At 43.0% G+C, this 26744-nt stretch overlaps 1 protein-coding gene across 1 annotated transcript in view; it reads left to right on the top strand.

Annotated features, from left to right (window-relative positions):
• Positions 1-26744, top strand: part of UNC5C (unc-5 netrin receptor C) — a 250546-nt gene that overhangs the window by 215693 nt on the left and 8109 nt on the right. The window contains exons 8-12 of the mRNA XM_058023958.1: positions 5697-5888; positions 7100-7444; positions 10422-10509; positions 19891-20059; positions 21885-22118. Coding sequence (XP_057879941.1) covers positions 5697-5888; positions 7100-7444; positions 10422-10509; positions 19891-20059; positions 21885-22118 — 1028 coding nt within the window. The remainder of the gene's footprint in view (positions 1-5696; positions 5889-7099; positions 7445-10421; positions 10510-19890; positions 20060-21884; positions 22119-26744) is intronic.

A 26744-nucleotide genomic window follows, 5' to 3' on the forward strand; every position in this document is an offset into this window, starting at 1 on the left:
CCAAAGTTTTCTCTGCATGAAGCCGTGACTTAGAGTTTTATAACACAGGGACAAAAATTCTCTTTAAAATATTCCAGTTCACAGGCCAAGGCAGTATATTCCCATGGCTGTCTAGGCAAAATCAAACACAGGATTTCAGAATGCCCATGGTCACGATCCTGAGCTCCCAGGCTGAGCACCATGTGTGTATAAATGCCGATGAATATGCTGAGGAGTAGATTCTTTCCCAGTGGAAGAAGAAGAGCTTAGAACAGTCATTCTGGTGACTCTTTGGTGACAGTCACATGCAGATATGCTGAGGGCTGTTCAGTGACACAGAGCAGCCTCTCTTGTCTCCAGGGGCCTCAGACACAAATGTGCTCCCAGAAGGTCAGAACAAGACATGCAGGATCAGAATGCTCAGGCTAGACTTCCAATGTTTGGGGATCATCTGCCTTCACAAACTGCACCAAACTAATTAAATGAGCTTGACAATCTATTCAGTTAAATGGTTACAATTTCCCAAATCAGTGCCAAGTGTGACTGATGCTTTAATTGAGTTTGAGCAAATTGATAAAAAGCCTGCTGTAGTCTTTTCTATATGTCAACATTGTCTTGGTTAATTTTTCAAGTACAATCTGACATATGCCCTTCTTTGCTTTTCCCAGTGTGTTGCATCATTATAAAGGTGATTAAATTGCTTTTCTCATACTTTCTAGCATGTCTACTTAAAGCACCTTTTTAATGGTACATCAGCATTTGTACAAAGGATTTGTGCCAATGTAATTAATTTCGTTAAAAAACCCCAGCTTTGACACTTGATAGAAACACTTCCTTAGGCACAAAAAGTATATATTTACAAACATAAATTGGACTATAAAGTAGAATACAAGGAGAAACATTAACTTAACCAAAAGCTTTTTACTGAATGCCTTTACCATGCAATTACTGAGGTTCAATTTCCGTGTGTTAACCTGAGCCTCCCACTGATTTTTCAGGTTTCACACAGGGCGAGGTGCTTGTAGAATGAGGGAAACAAATACCCATTTTGGTAAGCCTTTGAGAGCCTCAAACAGCAGGCACTATGCAAGCATAAAGTATGATTATTGCTATTTTACTCATTCAACAGTAAGTTACACAACAAAATAGCAGAAGCGCTCTTGAAAATATGTATTTCCCAACAAGCTGTAGGAAGAAGCTTAAATTACTTTTCTCAAATAGCTCAATGTGAAACCAGCTGTTCTAAGTATGAGTCAGCAGCCTTCCTAGAGTCAAACCCTCCAGCACCTTTCTAAATTCACACTCATTAAAAATGTTCATCACCCTGGTAGAAGTCCCTTAGGTATTTGCCAAGCAGTGCTGTTAATACAAGGAGGAAGGAAAAAAAACCATGAAAAAGATCTCCCTTCACTGCAATTACTTTGAAGAGAGGAGGGAAGACATTCTTCATTATTTCAGATACTAATCCCAGTGGGCTTGTGTCATTATCTGATGAAAATGTCCTTTTTTCATTGTTTGAAGGCATAGTCAGTGTGACAACCAGCTTCATATGGAAAACCCCATTCTCTTGTGCTGGGATTGTGGCACTGAGCCTGCCTCCTGCCCATCAGTGCAGGGCTGCAGGACTTCTCCTTGCCCTTTCAATGCCTACTGCCTTTTGGAGGTTTTTTTTTTTTTTTTTTTTTTTTTTGGAGGTGTGCTTAAAGCTAATTTTGTTGTAAAACATCCTGCCCAAATGGCAGAAGCATCCTGTAGTATCCTTGCCTGTTCCTCCTGTTTCAATAGATGTGTCTTTAAATCTGTGCACAAAACATTTCTGTGGAGGAAATTGGCATCACTGTTATGTAGCTGCAGGGGTGCTGTCTGTTGTTAGCAGTAAGGGAATCTGTGGAACCTTGTAAGCCACAAATATGAATTTGTGACTTGCAGGGTGTGTGGAGAGGTTGCAATGAGGCAAATTTCTTTTAGAATATTTTAAGGTTGGGCTTGTTTACTTTGCTGTAAAAGCTTGAATCTGGATTTCCATTTTCCTGTGAAGACAGAATGCTTTCAGTAACAGCACAGCCAATCCAGGTAGTGCATCCTTTGTGCCTGCTGAGTAGCAGATGCTGGATCCCTTCAGATGTGGCAGGAATTATGCACAGCCTTGGACACAAAACTGACCACCTCAGATGTATAGTGAGGAGAGAGGAATAACCTCTTCAGCTCTGCACAGGTGAGCTCAAGCTTCATGGGTGAGGCAGAGCCAGGGGATGTGGGCTGCTCCATTCCATCTCCCCTGAGAACCTGCTAGGGCACATGAAGTGCAAGGAGACATCCTCAGCTCTCCCAATGGATTTGAACACAAGGCAAAAAATCATTCAGAAATGCATCCAGCCTAAACTCCACTTCATCTCTGGGCCTTTAAGTTCCTTCTTCCTGCCTCTTGGTCTCTCCAGAGATGTCTTGGCAATGGAAATATTGGGCATAAGGCTATAGCTGAAATTTACCTTTACCAAATTATGAGCCTCAGCACTCATCTGGGGAGTAATTTGGAGTAACAGGGGTACTGTAAATTCATGCCCAGGCTTGGTGAGCACTCACTCAAGCCCTCAGAAGTTACTCACCAGACTTTTGATGGCCAATACCTCAAGTACACCAGTAGAAAGATAAGGCAGTTATTAAAAAAGATTGAATATGCATGTTGAGCATACACATAGGTGAACTTGCCCCAAAGCCAGGGAAATGAATGTAAGAACATAATATTTCTAAAAACACTGGTATGGCTGGAATCCTTGCTCTGAAGTAAAGCTTTAAACAGAGATTACAGGCAGTATAGTTTGTGCCATGATGTCCCAGAAGAAAACATCATCATCAAAAATCAGCTGGTTTGGCTCTGGTATTTCAGGTAAGGTAGAATTTATGCAGTAGCTCCATTTTCCCTGGAAATTTTGGAAGGAGGTATGTCTGTGGCTGTGGTTGGGATAGACTGTGTCTTCACTAACAAAAAATACAGCAAGGCAGCAAGATATGTGTAGAGCACAACAGATGGTCACAACAGAGCACCCAAGCTCTGGGAGCTGGGATTATTACTCTGCCTGTAACGTGGTCCTGTGCATTAGGCACACACCAGGAGTGCATTTTCCAGTTTTGTCTCACCTGCAGGGAGTCCCCAGCTGTGTGAGCTCCTTGCAGTGTGATCAAAGGGGAGGGGGTGAAATTCCCTCCAGGAGAACTTAAAGGAGGGTGAGGGAGGGGACGTACCTTTCCTACACTGACTCTAATCCCATCCCAGACAGTGACTCCCCTGCTTAGTTGGGATTTGTCATTTGCCTTTCCAGCAGGATGGGACTTGGAGCACTTCACTCATTTGCCACATGGGACATGATGCTTAGTGGGTTCACATGTCTGAACTAAGTGGCTCCATTGTGCTGTGCTGAGGGGAGTGCAGAAGGAAAAGACAAAGGAAGTGATATCTCTTCTTTATCCATCCTGAAATAAAGCTGTAAATTGTGTTATGATTTTGTCGATATATGGTGCTTGCAAAGATTTCAAATAAATAATGTTCTGACCCCAGGGGCCTTATTGATTTTGTAATGATTTCAAAGAGAAACCACTCAGTTTACTGTTTGCTGACAAATTCTTTACTCCCTAAGGAATTCCTATTGAACATGTATTAAGGACAGGATAAAATAATTCCAAGGAAATACAGAGAGAGGTCTTTGTGCATAGACTGCTCCACTAATCAGTATTTAACCTCTGACCAGTGACAACAGGTCTCCTTTAGCTCTATTAGATCAACAGCAAGCTATTATAATTAAATATAAAAACTGTTTAGAGCCTCACCGAACATGTCCTGGGAATTAAAGCATATGGCAGGGATAAGGATAAAAAGACTTTCCATATGCTAATGACCCTAGATGTCTGAAATAAATTAGATCCATTACAGTTTATGTTCAATAAAAGAAAGACTTTAAGCACTCCAAAGTTAGTGACTCGAGACCGATTTTGGCTTAGAAATTCAATCTGCCTGCTTATTAATTCTTAGTAAGGCTCTGGAGGAGACAGGGGATGCAAAATCATAATTCTGTGCTGTATCAGAATTTTAAAATGCCATCAGTTTCTTTTCCTTCTTTTCTTTTTTTTTTTTTTGATTAAACTATTTTTCATGCTTCATTTTTTTGTTCTCCTCATTTGATTTTGTTCCCATTTTTTGTTTAATTTCTTTCTTTTTAAGGTTTCATTTATCCTATTTCAACTGAACAGAGAACCCAGAATGAATATGGATTTTCTTGTAAGTTTAATGTTTGATTTTATGTTCCTGGATGCTAATTTGATGCTGTTCCTTGGGTTAGCCTTTTCTGTTAGGCAAGCTCAGTGTGACTAGGCAAAAAAAGGGGCCTATTCAGCAGGGTGACATTCTGCTTGCTTGACAGCAGTCACAGTGCTTTGCAGCAGACACAGGATTGTAAGGGCCTTTGTGCACAAGGGAAGTGGGAGAAGATGCTGCCTCAGAGACAAAAGGTGGAGAGAATGAGCCATCTTCTCATTAAAATTCCCTTAGCAACTGGACGGAGTGTGGTGGAAGGGTAACTTGTCTTTGAGCCAGAACTCAGGAGTTCTGCTTCCTGAACTGCTGGTTTAAAAATGGGATGTTTCAAGTTTGGTAAATTGAAGGTCTGGTAGCCTAGAGCTGTCAGAGATTGATCAGTCCTTTTCTGCATCTGCCAGCTCTCACCTCTGCAGCTGGAGGGCAGCTTAGCTTAAATGGCTAAAAGAGATAAAATAAAAGTGATTTCACATGTTTCAAACCAACAAAAATGGGGTACTAAAGGAGTCTGATTTGTTTTTGCACTTCCTTTTTTCATTAGGCCATTTCTAAAAATGGGATTCTTCACTGTATAGAAATACATCAATTTTTGAACACATACTCAGACCTTTTGGAAAAAAATGTCTGGTGGATAATGATGCTAGAGATTAGCTTGGAATTGGTGCTGAAGATAGGGTACAAGCAGCTAGTAAAAATATCATAGCCATTTCCTCACAAGACAGCTCTAATAAATTTTGGTTCCTTTTGGTAAATTACCACATTATTTCTTGTGCTTACTTCAGCTTTTATCTTAATATGTATGTGTTAATGCCACTGTGAGAATTCAGTGCTTGATTCTCTGCTTTACTAATTTACTCGCTTGTATTTTTGAAGACAAATGGATGGAAGGGAGGAATGACAGCTTACATGTCAAAAAAAACCCAAACTAACCAGAAATATGTCCTGATACTCCAGATATTCCATAGAAAATGGAAATTTTGGTTTCTTTAACTTCTTCTAAGGAAAAAATAAGGCTTCTGAAGTTTAAAAACCCATGGGTTTTTTGGTATCAGATAAACTTCTAAATACCAATATTATGACATTATGTCACTAAGACGTAATCTAATTTCCTAGGGTGAATTTGGTTCATAAGACTATAACATGTTTTGCTTAGTAGTTCACAGCCTGAGTATTAGATAGATGAACAAGTGGATAGGTAAAGAGTTAGAACACAAGTTAGAGAGAAATCAAGGATTGTTTTCCATCAAAAGGGCATAGACCTGCTATATGGTGTTGGAAACAGATTTTAAATTAGTCTATAAAAAAGGCAATAAATATCTGCAGGAAACAAGAATAATAAGAACATGTTTTCTTGAAAGTCCCTGTAAGGAGGACATTTCTTGAAGGTTCCTGGCCTCTCTCCCTGCAGCTGCTCCTGACTCAGATGATGTTGCTCTCTACGTGGGGATTGTCATCGCCGTGATCGTGTGCCTGGCCATTTCCGTGGTCGTGGCCCTGTTTGTGTACCGCAAGAACCACCGGGACTTCGAGTCGGATATCATCGACTCCTCGGCACTAAATGGGGGATTTCAGCCTGTCAACATCAAGGCTGCAAGGCAAGGTTAGTTGGCATTTCACTCCATTTTGACCAATTCAGGGAGATGCTGTCAGGTTATGGTCTTTTGGGCTGCTTGAATGATATCACTGGATGCCTGTTGATGCTTGATAAAGAGAAGGAAGATCTTGTTCATTTGTTTCTGACAAAACCCGTGGTGACGTTTGTCAACAGTGCTCAAAAGTATAAAGCAGGTGAATTTAGCTTCTGAAGAGAAAGCATGAATGTGAGAATGAAATTCAGATGCTTTTATGGAAATACAGGTCCAGCTCAAGCTGAAATCAAAGGCAAAGCCCTGACAGAAACAATGGAGGCAGGATACATCACAGGAGTGATACTACAGTAATTCTATCACATCTCCCTCCCCTTTATTTCACTGATAGCTTTTCTTCCTATGCCTGTCTCCACTGGTATAAACAGTACTGTGCATTTAATAGAAAATATAGAAGTTGTGGTAGAACATAATTTAATAATGAATATTTTTATCACTGGTGCATAACAGCTCGATTTTTTTTCCTCACTTCATTGGCCAGGAAAATTCCTCTGAAGGTAATGCTGCCTTTATTAAGACACTTACAAAAGAATTCCTCTTTTTTCCCCCTATACCTACACCAGAAGAATATCTACACTGTAAAAGTTAAGACGACAAGAGAGTTGTTATGTGTAAGATTAGCAGAAGTCTTTTCTTTTCTGAAGAAACTTTTAAAGCAAATCTTAGAAAAATGTGATGCAGGTACTAACCCCTCACTGCAGGGAGTCATGGAATGATGACTTCATAGGCTTGTTGTCTTTTATTTCAGGAATGCTGTCATTAGGCCAGTTAGAAAAATTGGCTAATGATTGTCACATAGCATTTAGGGAGGGGGTTTTTAGTTAAAACTTTCTCTACTGAGTGATGAAAACATCTTGCCCTGAAGCTAAGCATGTCGTATTTGGAATTTGAGTGCAGCCTGGAAAGATACTCCCAGTGAAAACTCTTCAGAGCAGAAGCATGCTGTAATTTTGTACAGCAATCAGATTCCAAAGCAGCTGGGGCAATAGGAGCCCTGGGAGTTTGCTGGAGAGTTCATGGAAATGGAGATGAAGGTTCAGGGACTTTGTGTATATGAACGTTTGGAATGAAAGATAAAATGCAAATGCAAACCCAAATTGTTGCTCGGAATAAAGTCATCAGAACAGAGAAATAACATGGTTCCTCTTTTTCATCTCCACTGCAGACCTCCTGGCAGTGCCACCAGACCTCACTTCTGCGGCAGCCATGTACAGAGGTCCCGTGTACGCCTTGCATGATGTCTCTGATAAAATCCCAATGACCAACTCTCCAATCCTGGACCCGCTCCCCAACTTGAAGATCAAGGTCTATAACACCTCTGGTGCAGTCACTCCCCAGGATGACCTCTCTGACTTCTCCTCCAAGCTATCCCCACAGATCACACAGTCTCTGCTGGAGAATGAGACCCTGAACATGAAGAACCAGAGCCTTGCTCGGCAAACTGACCCGTCATGCACTGCCTTTGGGACCTTCAACTCCTTAGGAGGCCACCTAGTAATTCCCAATTCAGGTAAGTGCTAGCCATGCTGCCCTAAAGGTTCAACTGTTTTGTGGGATCAAGTGGTGTTAGCTTGTCTTTATACAGGGAGAGAAAGTCTATGCATGGGGCTCTGCCTTTCCTTTGATCAAAATAAATAAATAAATGGGTTTTTTCCCCCCTCCATTTAGATCTACAAAAGTAGCTTGAATATTTTCTACCCAGTGTCCTGGCCACCTTTTAAACACTACAGGCTGGACGAAGACTTGGGCCCCTCACTACAAGAGCACTGGTCCTAGGAGTAGCAGCTGAGGGAGCTGGGGTTGTGTAGCCTGGAAAAAAGGAGACTGAGAGGGGACCTTATCCCTTTCTACAACTGCCTGAAAGGAGGCTGCAGCAAAGCGGGGTCTGGTCTTTTCTCCCAAGTAATACATAGGAATGTGATCTAGTGGTAAACACTGTGGTGTGTTAATGACTGGATTCAATGATCTTAGAGCTCTCTTCCAACCTAAATGATTGTCTGATTCTAAACAGAATATTGCAGGGCTCTTAGCCACTTTCTGAGACATGCAAGGCTTGAGCTGTCAGAGCTCCCCTGTGTCAAGTGCAATTCAGCATCGCCTTTTCCTTTCATGCAGTTCTAGAAAAGGGACTTCAATACAGTAAGCCTCTATTTTGTCATTGTACTAAAAGAGAACGAATTAATTTAAGAACAAATTGGTTGCTCCACTTTTAATTCATGGCAGTCTATGTGCAATTGAAGTATGACAACAGAACACCATTTTTGGGAGGCTTTTTACCTGCATTTATTTTTGACTTGTTTTACAACTAGGAAAGAGAGGACTGAGTATTGAAGGGCTATTGATGTAATGCAACATGCTGCTCAATCTTTCTCATACAGCACCAAGTCAGATTCCAGGTCCCTTCAGTCCACCCTGACACCAGCAGGCAATTTAAGAGCATCCAAGGAGCTCTTGGGCAGCCTTGGGAGAGCTCAGGTCTTTCAGACAGATTTTTTAGCAGGGCCATGCTGCTGCTGCTTGGTTCCTACATGAAGTGTTGATGTTCTTTCTAAGGAAGTTCAGCACCTAGATGTTCCCATGGGTTTAGCATGATACTGCAGAGCAGCATTAATATCTAAAGTGAGAATGAATCAAATACATAAAGCATTTGATTTGAGGAATGTGCAGGGTATACAGTGGTCAGGAACACACCTGCCCAGTTTCACTGGATTGAGGAGGGACTACAGTACATGTAAGACTGCAGCTCACAGCTTGGCCATTTTACAGCAAATGCCCTCACCAAGGAGATGGTGCCTACCCTTGTCCCCTGAGCCTCTGCTGGATCATTTCTCTTTTGTTGGTGTTATGGAGGAAGCAAAATGCCTAGGTGACCCAGGATGGTGGCTGGGTGGTTTGGTTCCAGGATGCAGTCCCACACTGCCCATGAAGCAGCCAAAAGTGCTTGGACCCATAGCCCTACTCTCTGAGCTCCTGTCTAATGGGAGGCAAAAATATCTGTGAAATTCAAGTGAAAGCTGAACAGCTTCAATACATCTGGTGCTGACTGATGAGCAATGTTGAAAATTTGTGCAATACAATTGTGGATTTCGTATTTTTCTAAGTAGCAGCTGAAGATAGATATTGATACTCACTTTTCATATGCCACAGTGGTGCACATTATCAGCAAAGTCCATTAGTCACTGTTAATTCACATATATTAATATCAATTTGTAAAGAAAAAGCATTTGATGCTGAAATCCCTTCAAAATGATTAAAGTAATGATTCTGTAAAATAAAATAATCTGTCTGCTGCTACCTTGTATGCCTCTGTGCTGCTTCTAGATAGATGTATGCCCTCCTCAAGATATTATCACAGCCCTTCAGTTTCAGTACACCTGCCCTGTTACAGCTGCAAGCATGCACAGGTTGGGTTGTAGCAGGCTGTAAAGCACAAGTGCCAGAAGGCATCTGTGGAAAATGCTTTCCTAGCATTCCCTCTCCTCAAAGCTAAGTGTGAGACTGAGGTCCTGCCCACCAACACATGGGAGGTGCCCAGTGTAACCAAACTGTGAATGCTAAAGGAAAGAGGCAGAGCCATGCAAGGTGTCTATAAAGTGTCTCTAGTGTAAACACGTCTATGAAAATATTCTTCCTCTAGGTGTGTTTTCAGCTATGTGGTAACAACTGTATGCAAATCCTTGCCACTGATTTCCAGCTAATCCTCATCTACAAATAGAGCTGGCTGAGATGTGTCCAGCAGAGTGAAATAGCCAGTTCATGGGCCATGTTTGTTGTGTTCAAGATACCTCTTAAATGGCAGGAATGTAAGAACCATGTTTTTTAATCAAGTGTGCAGCAAATCATTAGTGAAAATTGCACTGGGCATATTTGTCCACGTTTTTTTCAAGGTTGCATGTCCTAGTTTTGAGCCACTCTACAGGACGAGGCGCTTTCAAAAGCCAAGAAGCCCAGTTTTGTCTCCCTGGCAGATTCAGTTCCTCCCTAGGAACTGAGTGCATTAAAAGACAGGATGGCAGACACAGAAGCCATCTTTCAGGAAACAACTAGTTCTTGTTGCTTCCTGGGACAGTGCTCCATTGCTTTTCTTTCCTGATCTTAATTAAGTGAGAATTGCCTAGGGAGAGATGTCCCATTACAGCTGTTGGGAATTTTAGTCAGAGTTGTTTGTTTTTCCATCATTTTACAAGGTAAGCAGCAGTGTAACCATCTGTCTGGTCTTTAAATAAAACTAAAGGGAAGAAAATCCTCTTCTCCATTTCTGTTCTTCAGTGCAGAGGAAACAGAACAGGCAGCTGGACACTGAAGACACCAGGGTTACAGTTAATGCTTTTTCTCACATTTTGCTGAGGTCATTTACAGTCTGATGGTGAGGGTGGCTGAAAATCTGGCATTGCAGGCTTCATCCTCTGCCTCTCCTGTCACTCCTCTCCACAGACACACTCACTTCTTTTTTCTCCATCATATTTTGTGTCTCTTCTGTTCTGCAGGAGTAAGTTTGCTGATCCCAGCAGGAGCCGTTCCACAAGGGAGAGTCTATGAAATGTATCTGACAGTTCACAGGAAGGAGAACATGAGGTAAAAATGCCTTTATTTCCTTGTGCATTAATAGAGTAACTGAAAACCTGTGGTAATAATACTTATGCAAAGCCTTCTGCATTGAAGCTATTTGCTGACTTGGAGGTAAACACAAGCAAAGCCAAGGATAAACTTTGCCACAAAACCAGCTCAGACATTTGCTTTCCTGATCAGATGTTGCACTTTGCAGCAAGTCTTCAGGCTTGGGGGATGCTGAATTGTAGAGGAGCAAGGAAAATATGCCAGCATGAGTTTGTGCAGCAGAGAAGGTGTGAAGTAACCTCTTGATAAAGACCTGCGCTGCAAAGGAGAAAGGAACAGAGAGGAAAGGTGATAAATCAGCTCAGTGGAGGGACAGGTACCTGAGCACCTGACATGAAAAATCTCCTCTCCTGTTAGAGTGAAGGTGAATTTTTATTTTATCCTTCATAGGCTTGGCTAGTCCATGCAGAGGATGGAGCCAAAGTGTCCTCCACCTCCTTGCTGCTTAGTCCTAGACACCACATGCCAAGGGCACCCAGAGTTGATGCTGGGATGACCACAGTTGTCTCCTGTTATCTGAATGTGTGGCAAATCCATATTCCAGATCTTAATGTCTACCGCCATGTGATCTGGCAGCATTGAAATTAAAAAAAAAATATTATTTAAAAAAAGGCCAAGGTACCGTTTGGAGCCAGTCCGAAAACCCTCATGTAGAGAAAGGTGAGATCTTGGGCTGCAGAATGGACTCGTGCACAGAGGCAGAATGGCAAATGTGAAGCTGAGGCAGTCCTTACACGGTACTTTGCCTCTTTCTCCTCCTCATAGCTGGATATGTTTTTTGGCTCAGCCTCTTAATAGCTTTTATTATGTGCTAAGCCACAGCTGTTTATACACTGTGTCATATTGAACACTATTCTTTAGCTTGGTAGTCTTTCACCCAAGCTAAAATAATCTGCTTAAAGAAAAATTAAGTAATCCTTCCACCCACCCTTTTGCATACATTATTCATCAGCCGCTCTTTGAAAATAGCTAATTGCAGCTACAGAAAAAATGTCTCTGTTCATAGCTCGTATTGATTATATTCCTACTAGTTTTGGCTGTGAAAGAGGTTTACAAACAGTATTGAACAAGGACTCTTTTCTGAGGAAGAAAAAAAAAAATCAGATGGCATCCCCTGTTATTCAGCTTGTTGCTAAATCTCCCTTTCCAAAATATCTAATTCTTAAAAATATTATTTATTTTTTAGAAGGTGCTGTATGTGCAATTATTTTCTTTCCAGTCAGTTATGGAGGGAATCCCTGTTACTTTATTCATGCAGCTGTGGACAACTAATGTCACATACTTGTCTAATTTATTTTCTTCAAGGATCATAAAGCTGCCTCTGCATGCTTTGTGAAAGCTGTAACTCAGCAAGTCACACAGAGGATAGAAGGATAGGTTAACCTGTATTGGGAACAGCATGGCTGGAGCTGTGCTGCCTGCCAACCTGAGCAAGTATGCCAAAGGACACCTGCAGAAGTAAACAGAATGGTGTGAATCCTCATTTGCAATGAAGATTTTAGAATTTATTTCTTTCCCTGGGAGAGGAGAGCAGAGCAGTCTGCCTTGGGGCATCGGGGCTCACTTTACTGTGGTGGCAGTCACTTTCTGGGTGCACAGAGTCCAACTGTTTATTTGATTTGTGGCAGTTTTTCAGAAAACACACAAGGCTCCTCATGCTCTTGGAAAGCAGCTTTTTCTGGGGCATTTAAGATGGAGCTCATTGGCTGCTGTCTAGATCACTCAGAACTGAATATTCTGCCCCCTTTCCCCAGGTGCCAGGAGCAGAAGGGGGTGGGTGGCACCCAGCTGTAATGTTCTCCTACTGCAGGACTGGTTACCAGGCACTTCACTTCAGTACAAGAGCTGCAGCTCTGTCAAAGCTCCTTTTTCTGGCTGCATGGGCCACAGATGCAGCTTCATATAATTGGAGTCATATGGGTACCACAAGTTGCTGTGTAGCACAATTATTTTTTAAATCAGCTGCTGCACTCTTGCAGCACTCTAGCAGAGAGTGACAGTCCCCAGTAAGGACAAACTGCAGACATTTGCTTTTGTGGCCAGGCAGTAACTGCAGTGTGTTCAGCAAACCCTGTGAGACCCTATATTTCTTTCCATGAGCGCTGTGCAAAAGTGTATGGGTTGAAAAGTCCTGTTATGTGTTGATGTCGTTTGGAAGGGGACACACAGTAAATTATAAAATGCATGCTGTTATCAGAAATGAAGGCAGAGCCTTGTCCTTGATATTGCAACTAGCACTGAGGTGAGAATGTGGTCTCCACAGTGCTACCCTAGCAGAACCAGACCAGCAACAGAGGGTCCCCACCCCAGCTCACATATCTCTAACAACTTAAGTTCTAGCTCACACTTTGTAGAACTGTGAAACTATTTCTGAATAGTCAGAAACAAAAAATATATCTCTCAGACACCTGCAAATTCCCTTTTTCTTTTCCTTCCTTTGATTTTATAAGTTGTTTCCCCAGTTAGTCTCTGAAAGCTGTAGAACAGATATTTGAGAGACTTCACAATCCAGTAATATCCCTCTTTGTGCTGCCTTGCAGATTGGTTAGGAGAGCTTTCTGGGACAGTTTGTTTATTCCATTTCATATCCATCAAAGCATGTGAGAGCAGGGAGCTCACCCTAAAAGCATTATCCTTTGGCAGTGAATTGGGGTTCTGATAGCTGCAGTAAACACCATTGGAGGCAGTTGTTTCCTCCAAGTGTGTCAGCATACTTGTGGGACAGTGGGGTTTCTCTTCTACTGGACTGATGCTCCAGAAGAGTGTTATCCCTGCTCCTGTCCTGCAAGCTCATGCTCATTTTTCTGTCATTTGGAGCAGGATGGATGGCAGGCAGACCCCAGGCTCTCATCCCTGGCTGATCTCATAAAAAGATCCACGACCTTTATGAAGCAGCTGCAGTGGGGAAATTATATATGGGTGTATGTTTGTACACATATATGTGGAAATGCAAGTACATGTATACATATATATATGTGTGTTGTGTATATACATTTAGCTGAAAAAATGACAACCCAATGGGAATATTTTGCAGCTATCAGACAGGTTTCTGTCTCAAAGCTGTGTCTTTTTCAGTGGTGAGCAGATGCTCTCTCCCTTAGTCTGGGGAAGTATTACCAAATTTGAGATTTGCAAAGAGTCCCATCTTGAGATGTAGGTTTCATCTGTAAAATCAGCACACTATGTTGACCAGTACCTGGCAAGGGCCTCTTCCCATGAGTGTCTGTGAGAGCCTGGGTTTTACAGATTAAGTAATTTATTTAATTAATCTGTAATTTAATCCTAAGGATTAAATAGCATAAGTATAAACCTTCAGCCTCCAGGATTTGCTTGCCTGCCTTGGGTTAAAAACCAAATCTCGCTGTGAGCTAAATTAGCAGAGCTGTGTTTCCTTCAGAAACATCTGGTAGTGGTCAGTGCTAGATGGGGTCTGGGCCTTGGTGGACCACTGGTTTTATCTTGTGTGGCAGTTCCTGTGTTCCTGTGTGAGCCCCTGCTGAGCTCGCACAGCTTTAGGTGGAGCTACTCTTGCATGCTCTAATCAGAGGCAGGAACTGCACAAAACAGCTACAGCTCTGTGAAGGACACTCCTGCCTAATCCATCACACAGGAGGTGTTCCAAATGAGAGTGGAGTTCACTGTGCCCACAAAATTTGACAGCCCTGAAGAACAGAGGAAGCAACACTCCTAAAGGTCTTGATGGAAGACACACATAAATGTGCAAATTTCAAATTAGCTACCTTGAAAGAGAAAAGGGTCAGGTGAGCTTTGCCAGGATTTGTATCAGTGCCTTCATAATGTATGCACAGAGTTCAATATAAAGTCAAGCATCTGATCAATGATTGTGATCCAAGGAGTAATGTTGCTTTTTCACCAGTAAATCTTAAGCTTAGTGATGTGAAATAAAAGAAATTTAAGTCTTCCACATTTCGTTTTTCCACCTTCCTTATCTCAGTTGCATAAACAAAATTACTTTGCAACTCCAGAAGACAATTTCTTGAAGTGTCAGTCACTATAATTGAAAAATTCAACATGAAAAAGACCAGAGCATGATAGACTGTCAGAAGAACCAGAGTCTGTCAAGCATATTAAGTTTGAAACTTAAGAAAGAACACATGTTAAAAAATAAAGCCCCAGCAATGAAAGGAGAAATAAAATATCTTCCCTCTAACTTTTGGCTAAGCTGTGTAGAGGGGTTGCAACCTGTTGCTATGCAGTAGCCATTCCTCTCTCCCTGCTCCATCCTGTGCTTCCTGAGCTGCTGTGATTGCCTGGAGCACAGTGGCAGGGAGCACAGTGTAGTCCCACTGAGAAGCAGAGATTTATCTAGTTGTGCTCACATCTGCTGTCTAACAGCTACCTTAATGAATATGGTCTGGCTTATTACAGGGAGACAGTTTTGAATGAGTAATCCCATTAAAAACACAAATTTGATTGTGAAGGGACCAGATATGGTGGAAAGAAGTTTGTTTGCTTTTAAATATAAGTTGACTGTTTTTGATAATCTCTGAGGGATGGGAAAACATCTAAAAATATCTGAAGGCCTTTCAGTTACTGTTAGTGCCTTTTAATAGAAATGCTAAGCAGTGGGTTGAATTTTAGTGTCAGATTTTTGTAAAACAAAAACATGTCCTTGTTTTTGGAGTTATACAGCTGAGTGGCCAGTCTCTTCTAATAAGTTATCCCTTATGGAGACTGCTGCAAGCCTAAAGTGAAGCCCATGTTGATGGGGTTTTTGTAGGGGGTTGGGTTTGTTTTTTTGTTGTTTTTGGTTTTTTGTTTTTTTTTTTTTAATAGCAGCCTAAAAGATCACCCACAGTTTTGATCATTTCTGCTCATAGATTTACCTCCCTTGCTCCATATGCTCTCCTGTGTCTCTGTTTGTGCTGGATCACCCACAATCTATAACACATAAATCTCATTGCTGGTCACAACACGTGTTCCTGTAGGCTGGCATCCTGGCTTTGCTGGTGCTGCATCACCTGTTTCAAGAGAAGGAATAAAATTGCCTGTAATGAGTGACTACACAATAACTTGTCTTCAGGGAAATTTGTTGTTTACTAATTCCATGAATTACTGTTGGTTTATGCTTTGAAGAAGAACGATTAATATCCCTTGTATAATGTATCTTGTCTACTGCATCTGTTTCTGTTCTCATTAGCTCTAGTAAAGCATAATCCTTTTGTTTTAAAATGGAAATTGAAATCAGTGAGAAGCAAGAAAAGATTTGTTGGAAGATTTTTGTTCCTTTTCCCTGTCACTTGTCATAGGGCACCTCTCTTCTGTCTGTACCATTGCATTGTTTAGCCTCATTCCTCTGGGTTTCTGGTTTATTTCTGAGATCTCATGGCGGTCCCTAAACACACTGCTACTACCTGCAGTCATGGCAGAGCTGGAGAGGAAAGGGAATGTCACCATGATGTGCTCTGATGGGCTCTTTGTCCCATACAATGCCAGAAATCAGATTTGCTTCTTGTCACTGTGTCATGTTACATGTTGATGCCTGCTGTGTTGCAGCAAGCTCACCTGAAATGTTCATTTTTATTGCTTTATTTGTTGCTAAGTAACTCTTTGGAAATTGTTCTGCTCCTGCCTGATCTACTGAACAATTAATAAGATTTTATTTCCTACTCATATTTTTACCCTCTCTAGAATTTTGCCATTGTCTTCTGGATTTCACTGTTACTTGCAGTGATTCCTTATTGTTACCTGTAAATGAAATAATTGTGTTTTCCACATTGTGAGTAGAAATCCTGGCCCCACAGTAGTTAGAGAGAGGTTTAGCATGGACTTTAACAGAGCTGGGATTTCACCTCAGCAGTGACAGTGACCCACTTCACCACTGGAGAACTTCTGTGCAGCTCATTGTATCTCAGTTTTTAAAGGTTTATCTGTGTGAGGTGGATGTTGGAGAGTCACTAGGACCAGCAGGTGTTCAGTAATTTTGTGGTGCCAGGCTCTGATGTGTGCCTGGTTGGGAATTTGGGATTGTAAAGTCAAGCACCCCCGCAACTGGCCCATTTTTCTGCTTTTCTCTAATCAGACTGTTCTCTATCATAAATATCCAGGTCAGGACCATGAATATCTCATCCAATTGACTAAGTCTGGTGACAAAATGTTCTTTATGAACATGGGGGAAAAATACTAAGCCTTGATATTTTTAACATGTCCTTTGTATGCTTGCATCCACCTCCTAGCTCAGTTCCTCACTCTACAGTCTGCAACACATCCTGGCTTGGTGTTCTGCATAATCATTTTGTAGTTGTTCTAATCAACTATAAAATGTTGCAGCACAGAATCATGCCTTCCACCAGAGTCCTAAAATCTGACAGTAAAAAATTTTGGCACGAAGCAGTGACTAAACTTTACTTGGAGACAACTTCAGACTGTATGATTTATGAGTACCATATTATTTTAATGACCGTTTGGGGTTTTTTGACTGCAGGCATCAGTGCTTGTCGATTTTAACTCATTTTTCACCTAAAAGGCATTGTATTAATTTTTTTTAAAGGCAATCATGATATATTCACTCCTGCATTTTGATTGCTTGTTTTGTAATTCAATAAAAAATATGATAGCTTGTATTTTCTTTTCTTTTTCATGAAGTACTTTTAGATGAAGTTAGGTTAACAAGATGATGAAGTCTATAGCTGGTCATATCTGCTTTTCATACAAATATTATAATTTTGAGAGAACTTTCTCATAAGATACTACGTTTCTTGAAATTTCTGGAATTAGACCATAGGAGAGTGTTCAAATATCCACCAATTCCCAAGGCTGATGACCATTAAAAACCACTGACACACTCTGTTTTTTAATCTTCTTGTTGCTTCTTATGAACAAAATAACAATGTAAATGTGTCAGAAAAAGAAGGCATGTTTTAGTGAAAAATTGTCCAATGATTTATTCAGTCTGGCCTTGCAAAAAAGTGATACCTCATCTTCTTAATCTGAATCCAATGATTCCCTGCAGTATGCAAGAGGAGCTGGACTAGGTACTCCTCTTGTGTTTCATTTATTTTGTGTATTGTTTGCTAGGCTAAAATAGCTGGCACAATACATGATAGCTGTCCAGATTGTTATACTTTGCATCTTTTTTGAAAGACATCTATATCGCAGCTGTTTGTTTCCAGTCCATGGATTTTCAGAAACAATTGTTATGTCATTTAGGAAATTCATCAGTTAATTTCCACAGATGCGTATCATCTGGATTTACTGATTTGCATAGATTTAAATTTTCCAATGCCAGACACTTTTTTTCCTCAAATGCTACAAAAACCTTCACAACGTTTGAGACAACTAGGGGTAATTTTCAAAAATGCCTTCATTCCATTTTGAAAAAAAGGATTTCTCAAAAGTTTGTTGTTCATTCTGTGAGATTAACGGCATAGGCAGGGAGAATTAAGGTGGACAAAATTAAATTAGTCCTATGGACGTATATTTGCAATAACCAGAATAGGTGTGATAAATTTGATATCAAAATAGCTTAGGTCCTGATTTGGCCTCCTTGAAAATGTTATCTAAGATTACCTGCTCTGCTCTTCTCTGCTCTGGTGTGGCCTGACCTTGAATATTGTGAGCAGATTTGGCTACCACAATATAAGAGAGACTATTAGCGAGCATCTAAACTATTAGGGAGCATCCAAAGGAGGGCAATGAAGATAGTGAAGGGTCTTGAAGGGAAGCCATGTGAGGATTGGCTGAGGAAACTGCATTTTTTCAGCCTGGAGGAGACTGAGGGAAGATCTCCCTGCAGTTACAATTTCCTCATGAGAGGAAGAGGAGGGGCAGGCACTGATCTCTTTTCTGTGGTCACCAGTGACAAGAGCTGAGGGAATGGCCTGAAGTTGTGTCAGGAGAGGTGTAGACTGAATATCAGGAAGAGGTTCTTCACCCAGAGGGTGTTTGGGCACTGGCACAGGCTCCCCAGGGAAGTGGTCACAGCACCAGCCTGGCAGAACTCAAGAAGTGTTTGGACAATGCTCTCAGGCACAGGGTGTGACTCTTAGGGATAATCCTGTGCAGGAAGTTGGACTCAATGATCCTTGTGGGTCCTTTCCAACTCAGGATATTCTAGGATTCTCTGATTACAGCTGCTTATGTTCTTCTCTTGGCAAAGACAAAGACTTGCAGAAAAAAAACAGCAATATTGTCTCAACTAATCTCTCTAAGACTGATGTAGATGTATTTGTAAATGCAGCCTGGGACTGAACCGTCAGCCAGAGCAGAGCATGTGTGGTCCTATGGGCAGATCAGGATTTTTAGCACAGATCACATTGAATGCTTCTAAAATCCCACTTGCTGGTTTCTGGATCATGAATTTGTCCTCTATTATTTAGGGAGGCAGTTGATGAGGCACATTCAGCTGTATTTGTCATACACCAGATGTCAGGATAGTTAAAGTCACTCATGCTTCCTCGTGTTTTGAGCTCTTCAGCAGTTGGTCTGGGTGGTTTGCACTTGCACATGTGCACACACACACATGCACACTCACTGTCATTTTCAAACCAGAGTGTATGTTATGTATCCTAAATACTCACATGATTTCCCATAACACCAATTCCTAGTGACTGGCAGCAGGCACACTGGATAATACCTGTGTTTTTAGCTGAACAAATCGGGGTAATCACTAGAAATCTTGGACTTTGCAAGTGTGTTTTACCTTTGCACTATTCCTTACCATCCTTTCTCCCTCACCAGCAGTGACACTTGCTGCCTGCAGGTTTATTTGCAATAGCCATTCCAGTAGTTCCATTTCCAGAAGCCATTCCTGAATGCCTTTTAAGTAAAATGAGTGTCAGTGGTTTGGTGATGCCTCAGAACTCAAACTGCACATCTCAGATGTGCTGTGCTCCACTTTCAGTCATGCTCACATCCTTATTAGTTCAGTGTCTTCCTCTTTTTGTCAGTTTTCTCTGTCCTGACAGTAAATAGTTCTCACAAGTGGTGCCTACAAGAGCCACCATTCATTTTTGTGTGTCACTGAAGAGCTGCCAAATGCAGCAGTGACCACATTTTTGCAGTGCGTGAAATGAAGCCTCTGCATACCATCTGCAAGGATCCTTCAGAGTGGAGAGCAATCAGCAAATATGGCCTATAATTTGCTGACACCTAAACCTGCATCTTGACACATGAATGATATTTGGCACAGAAATAAGCCAAAAAAGGAAATAGACAAGAGTTTGGGAAAAATGAAGGAAAAACAAAACCCACCTATTTTGCTTTCACAGTCTTTTTATTTTAAGAGAAGGATTTTTTATTTTTACACACCCAAATGTAAAAAGGTTTTTTGTCTTTTTCAGCTCACTTAATGTATCCATCTTTCTGTCTCCTCACCAGGCCACCAGTAGAAGACAGCCAAACGCTGCTGACACCAGTGGTGAGCTGTGGCCCACCAGGAGCCCTGCTGACCCGGCCTGTCATTCTAACCATGCACCACTGTGCAGAGCCAAACACAGAGGACTGGCAGATCCAGCTGAAGCACCAGGCTGCCCAGGGACCGTGGGAGGTGAGGCTCCAGAGCTCCAGCCTGTGTGCTGGCTGCATGCAGGGCTCTCTGCTCGTCCTTTACTTTCCTTTCTGAACCTGTATTTTGGGGCTTCCATGACTGCTACAGGCAGGCAGGAGTGCCCTTCCCTACAAGATGTCTAAGCTGCTGTGTGCCCATTCAGAGATCTGCCTTGGGGCACTTGGGCACCTCCTAGTACCAGCAGGTTTCCATGGAGGAAGCCTGAGGAGGTTCCTTGCCAGTAGTATAGCAGGAGAATGTCCCAAGGCAGTGTGGCAAAAGGATCTTCCCACTATAACTGGAGCATAAAGTGATGCTTTCAGCAGGGCTGGGCCATCTTGACAGAGCCCTCCTTTCCAGCTCTGTGCTCCTAGATCCCTGCTGCCACCAGTTTGGTCTCATAATTAATTTGGCAAGGGCACTTCCTCCTACTGGTAAGTTTAATAAGGTCAGGGTGGCTTCCGGAGGCAGTTGGTCTGACAGCAGCAGAAGTGCCACGTCCAGCATTGTCTTCAAAAGCCTCTCATGTTTGGCCTGCTGCCTGTGGCACTGGCTCTTCCTCCTGCTGGGAGGGAGCATGCAGCAAGCACAGCTCTGTCTCGCCAGCTAATCTGCACCCCACAGCCCAGCTCGTGTCACCACACGTGTGTCCCTTATTTGTGGCTGTGTGTTACTGGCACCTCTTCATTATCCCCCCATCCTGCTCCTGCCCTAGGCACAGGTTGCTCTGCCAGCCCTGCACACACCCTGGTGTGTGTGCAGCATCCATGGGGCCCCTGGCCATCACACAGCAATCTTCTTCCTCCTGTCAGCTCTGGAGCAGCTCCTCCAAGCTGAGCCTCACACACCCGTGTGCACACACATTCATGCACACCCTGCAGCATCACCTCCTGCCAGAGCCACGCCACGGAGCAGCACCTTGCCCTCCAAAAAGGCTGTGCCACCGCTGCAAACTTGGCAGGTGTGCCTCTCCTGGGACCAAGGGAGCCAAGCTTAATGCCTAATGCCAGCTGAGCTCACTTTTGTCTGCTGCCAGGTGTGTACATTGCTCTGCAGAGCTGCAGGCAGCAGGGATGAAGTGGACAAGTTGTGCTGAGTGTCATGTGGCACGGAGTGGCTTTGCAAGAGGTGGCTGTCACCTGCTGCTGACCTTTCACTCCTGCTCCCTCTCAAAGCCATTCAAAGCACCTCGTGTTGCGTGAAGGATATTACACGCAGGGTTGAATGGAGAAATGAGCAGGGGAGCTGTTTTCCTGTGTGCCCAGGGTGGGGAGGTCATCTGCATTCAGGCAGTGTTTTTTTTTCCTCATCCTGCAGTCTTGTCACAGAGGATTATTCTGAGGAAGCAGCAGGTGATATTTCATATAGATGTGGTATTTGGCTGTCACGGAGGTTACTTCCTTTCCTGAGTTTTTCTAACTCCTTATTGTCGTGCTTAGGAGGTGAAGGGCAGTTATTTATTCAGCATGCCTGAAACTACTGATGCTGAATCATGGTCACCAAATGATTAGTTCTGCAATATCTCTTTCAATAAAGTCTTGGTGATATTTTCATTATTTGCCTAAGTCTGCCCAGGGCTTTAAAAACAGGAGTGAAGACAGGGAGAGTATTCAACCTCCAACATCATCACCAGCACCCCTGAGAAATCCAGTCCCTGTGTCTACACAGGAGAAAAGCTGGAAGCAGGATATTTAGACCTGAATTGATCTAAGGGGAAAACAGCAAGGACTTTTTGCATCATCCAGGCTTGAAAGGGGCATTGCTGCCTGAAAGGAGAGCAGCTCTGAGGAGTCACGTGCTGTAACTTGGTCTCTCTCTCTCTTAGGATGTGGTGGTAGTCGGAGAGGAAAACTTCACCACGCCGTGCTATATCCAGCTGGACCCAGAGGCCTGCCACATCCTGACAGAAACCCTCAGCACCTATGCCTTGGTGGGACAGTCAGTCACCAAGGCAGCAGCCAAACGTCTCAAACTGGCCATCTTTGGACCGTTGTCCTGCTCTTCCCTGGAGTACAGCATCCGGGTCTACTGCCTCGATGACATGCAGGATGCTCTTAAGGTGGTTCTTGGTCTCTTGCTTGCTCTCCCTCTCCCTCCCCCGTTGTCACAGGACTGCAGTCATAGCATGCATGGACCCTCTGCTCCATGTATTCATGCTCCCTGGGTAATTTTTCTGATTAGAAGAGCTTGACAGCAAGCTGCTGTTTTACATTTTAACCCTCAGACATTATAAATTGTCCTTTGCATAGGGATCTCACACCATTTTCCAACCACCAGTCTTTTTTCCTTTGTTTACCTGTATCATATCCTGAATCCTAAGGTTTTTGCATTATTAAAAGGCCATAAGGTACACAGGGCTTCATTCGTTATTCATGTATTTTTAATGCTAAGTGCCAGCTCCCCAGAGATGGGAAAACATATAAATGCTTCTTTGTAAATACTTGATAATGATAAAAGAAGCTTCTGGCCCGTTAATCACTGCCTGCTTTCATACTGCTTTATTACACCCCTTCGCGTGCAGCTTTTTGTGTTGGGAATTCACAAGTGGAATAAAGCAAAGCTGCTGCTATCCCTAACTGGATAACCTTACTCTCCCTGCATAATTCTGGCATTCACACAAACACACACTCACTACATGCAGATGAGCAGAGAGGTACCCATACTCACTATTTCTCTTTATAAATACCTATATTCATACAGAAGGTATCTATAATAGATGCCCTCATGAAATATGTAGCTCCAACTGCACAGCTGAGTTTATTAAAAGGTGGGGTTTTTCCTTTAGCTGTAGGTAGAGCTATTTCACTTCTTTGTGGCAAAGTGATTTCAAAGCCTGACTAAGCAGAGTCATCCTGCTGCTGTACATGCTTTTGTTTCCTCAGGTCTAGCTGGGAACTATTGGGATTTAAACCCAAATACACTGGCTGGGAGATGTTTGTGTTTTTCAGAACAGTGACTTCCATCACTGAGAGCAGCACACTTGGTTGTCCTCCCTGATACTACCTGATATTACCTGCCTAGGCTTTGCTGAGTGTGTGCTCTTGTACATGTAAGAAAGGCAACAAGTATAAGGGTTGAAGCAGGCACATGGGGACTTCAGCATGGTTTTGTCCCCTGGGAGCTTGGTCTCTGTCACTGCATTGGTGTTACCAACCTTTTAGAAACAGTTATTTTTCCTGGTCTGATTTCCCTTTTGTTTCTCCTATTAAAAGAAAAAAAAAAAGAAAAAAGTGGAAAGGAACTTTCATACCAATCAAGCTTCAAAGGTCCTGATGGTTTTATGCCTGTGCTGCATAATACAATTTTCCATGGGTTTGACAAGGCCTGAGGAAATAATAACTGAGTTGGAGGGGCCTTGGCCAGCCAGCTAATGCAGTCAGAGCTGAGGAATCTAATTAGGAATTACTCAGGAGCTGTTGGTCTGTTTCTAATAGACTGTAGGGAGAGTTGTGTGGTAAAGTTAATCCAATTCAGTGCAACAGCAGAAGGGATCAGGAAAGGCACACAGGGGAACCATCCTTCACCTGAGAAGCTGCAGCCAAAATCTGGGAGGGCAACAGGTCAGTCCTTGGGATCTTGCTGCAGTTAGATCCCAAAGTGAGACTGCAGATTAGTGAGGAAAGGTGAGCAAAGTCAGGAGGCCACCATCCCACTCTGTACCTACTGCTTTCTTACATCCAGTTCATGGATTTTAATTTTTTTTTTCTCTTTGACATGTCCACCCCAAGACTGGGACTGACACCCATGGGGTGGCTTGCAGGAGGACAAGCACATCTACTTGCTGGCCACAGACTCTTACGAATGCATGAACTGCCCTTCTTTGGCAGTGTAAGGAAGGAGAAGACTGAGGGAAAAGAAGCCTAGTAGAGCAGCTGTAGATTAGTAAAATAGGTGTAGTTGGAAGGGCTGGCTATGGCCCAGTGTGTATGACCAGGCATGTACGAACTGGTGCATACAAACCAGCGTGTACTAAACATCCCTGTGTGACAGTGTTGAGTAGACTCAATCTGTGTGACAGAATTGTGTAGACTCAGTCTATGACTATTTAGATAGAAGGAAAAAAGGTTGGGGTATTTGGCACGTGCTTTCACAGCAGCTGGTACTGCAGCAGCCCCTGCTGTGCTGGGAGGACATCCTTGGCATTGCTGTATTGCCAAAGGGAAGGCATTCACAGGGCAGTTACCACTGGGTGTGGGGACAAGGCGTGCAGACAGGGCTGGGCCAGCGGATGCTGATGTTAGAAGTATTTCAGAGAGGAAAGAAAAGTTGTAAGCAGCAGGTGAGGCACCAGCTGCAACATCTCCCTGTCTTGAGGCTGGCTGCTCTAGGCAAAGCACAGCAAGGGTAGGGGAGAGCAATATTCCCATGTTGCATTGCCTGAGCTTTGGAAGAGCCTTTGTAGGGGATTGTGTGTATTTTTTAATAGACAACCAAATGCATTCTGTTATTATTTACAACCAGGAATGAGTGTGCCATATGCTGAATGTATTTTAACAGCCACCAAAGGAAGACAAGTAGTTGCAGCATAAAGCTCAGTGCAGTGTTTATCCAGCAGACTTTTCCCTCCCATCATGCAGAGTAAGCACTCGCAGCTGAGCTGCCAGCACCCGCAGTACAGTAGGGAAGTGTAATGATTTCCCATCAATAAGGGCTTGGTTATTGTGGGAGCAGCTTAGTGAAGCTCCTGGCTGCTGTGGAGCAGCGTGGGCTCGGTGCTGATCACACATGCAGCATCCTTTGCACCACAGAGTCCTGAACCACCTGGATGGGATGTTCACAAAAATGCCTTTTAGGCAAGGATGAGGGCAATTGTGACCTTGAGCGCTGGCCTCTCTTTTTAAGGTTAATTTTTGCACCTTGTGGAGGACGCCCAGGGTTAAAAAAAAAGGAAAGAAAGTAAAAGGAAAAAGTAATAACACAACAACTATAAAGAAATCCATCTGCTTTGCTCTTTATTGATGTGTGCCTTTGAGATTAAGGTATGTGACCTGTGTGTGGCAGTGTGGCAGGGGCTGAACAGCCAGTTACATGGCAACAGCTGCCTCCCACACTGGGGGCATGTGAAGGACTTCAGGCTGTAGCAGGGTGACATTCCCCAACATGTCTTGTGCTGCACAGCAGGTGTCTTCAAAAAAACACCCAAAAATAGGCACAACAGGCCTGTGATCTTCTCTGTTATTTAATGCTTTTTTTTTTCCTTTTATTGAAGAAAGGCACAGCTTGGACTGAACACCATTGTTTGCTTGTGCCCTTTTAATGAAGAGTCCCAAGCTGTGGCTGTTCTGGTGCCACGGGTGATGGAGTGGTGCTTTACAGAGCTCCTTCTCCTAGGAAATAACTCCTGCCTTGCAGGGTGGTGAGAGACAGTGGGCAGGGTGACCACAGGCACCTCAGCATGGGGCAAGCAATATGCAGCTCAGGTTTTGGTTCAGGAGGACACAGAGGTGCCAGCCAGCAAGATAAGCACTGCTCTAAAAAAGGCCGTATGGCAGGAACCAGCCACTGTGTTTGAAGGGCTGTGCAAGTCATGGCTCCAAATTAATTCTGAATTAATTAGCTAAATGGCATGGGAGAAGGACAGGCTGCTTGGCATCCTCCAGTTAAAGCAGATGGAAGGGCTACAGTGGCCCAGGGTGGCTACCAGAAGTGGGTTGTTGAAACTAGAAACACAGATCTGGTGGGTGGGATGGTGCAGCATCACACTGCAGTTTTCCACCACAGTAGTGTAGCTCCCAGAGCTGATGCAGCACAGGCAGGAGCAGTTTGTTGGCACACCTGCACCACATGCCTGAGAGGTGGCATCTACAATTAGCTCACACAGCTCCACAAGTCATCTTCTGGACATTCCAGGGAGGTAATTGGAACATAATGAAAATCTATAGTAATCAGATAATTACTATTGATTGGTCTTTAGACATCTTGATGAAGTAATTAGGTGGCACTGGAAAGAAGCTGGAACTGATTCATTGGCATACCCTTAATCTGAAAGGTTTCCTGATTTTGTTTCTTTTCTTCTAATAGCCAATAAAAGAATATTGTTTTAGCTTCAGAATCTGCCAGATGCTTTTCTTATACGCTTACTACCTGCTTCAATGTAGTCAGGATCAGCTTAGCTAAAATGGGGGCTCCTTTATTTGGCCTGGGGCGGAATCCCAGCTTTGTGTGCTCCTGTATTCCTTGAGCATCTCCACTGTGTGTGACTGTCATTAGCCACATGAGACTGGTTGGCTGGTTGACTCCTTTAATTAAATGTGACTGAGATTGGCTATGTTGGTTTCTAATGGGGCTCATGGAAGTGCCTTTATACTTGCTTCTTCCATGTCCACAATTACGCTGTTGGTAGACAACATTCCACTGTGGTCTTATTAATAACAAGCTTATATTTAGCTTCATAAAATGACCAGACTCTTGGCTTGGTAGCTTTTAATCACATGATCAATATTTCAGTAGCCTTGAACCTGTGTATTCGTATGAACAAAATGCTCCATCACTGTCTCTTGGGCTGCTTCCATGCCATCCTGCAGGCCAGTGTCAGGGCTGGTATCTGTTATCTCCTGTACTGCTCTGCCACAGGGCAGCAGACCATGAGCTGACTGACCAGTGGTAGGCACAGGTCCCGTGTCAGCAGGACCTACACAAACAGAGTTTCCAAAAACCAGACAGTAAAGCTACCATCAGATGTCCC

Source organism: Melospiza georgiana, chromosome 5 (genome assembly GCF_028018845.1).
Source record: "Melospiza georgiana isolate bMelGeo1 chromosome 5, bMelGeo1.pri, whole genome shotgun sequence".
NCBI lineage: Eukaryota > Metazoa > Chordata > Aves > Passeriformes > Passerellidae > Melospiza > Melospiza georgiana.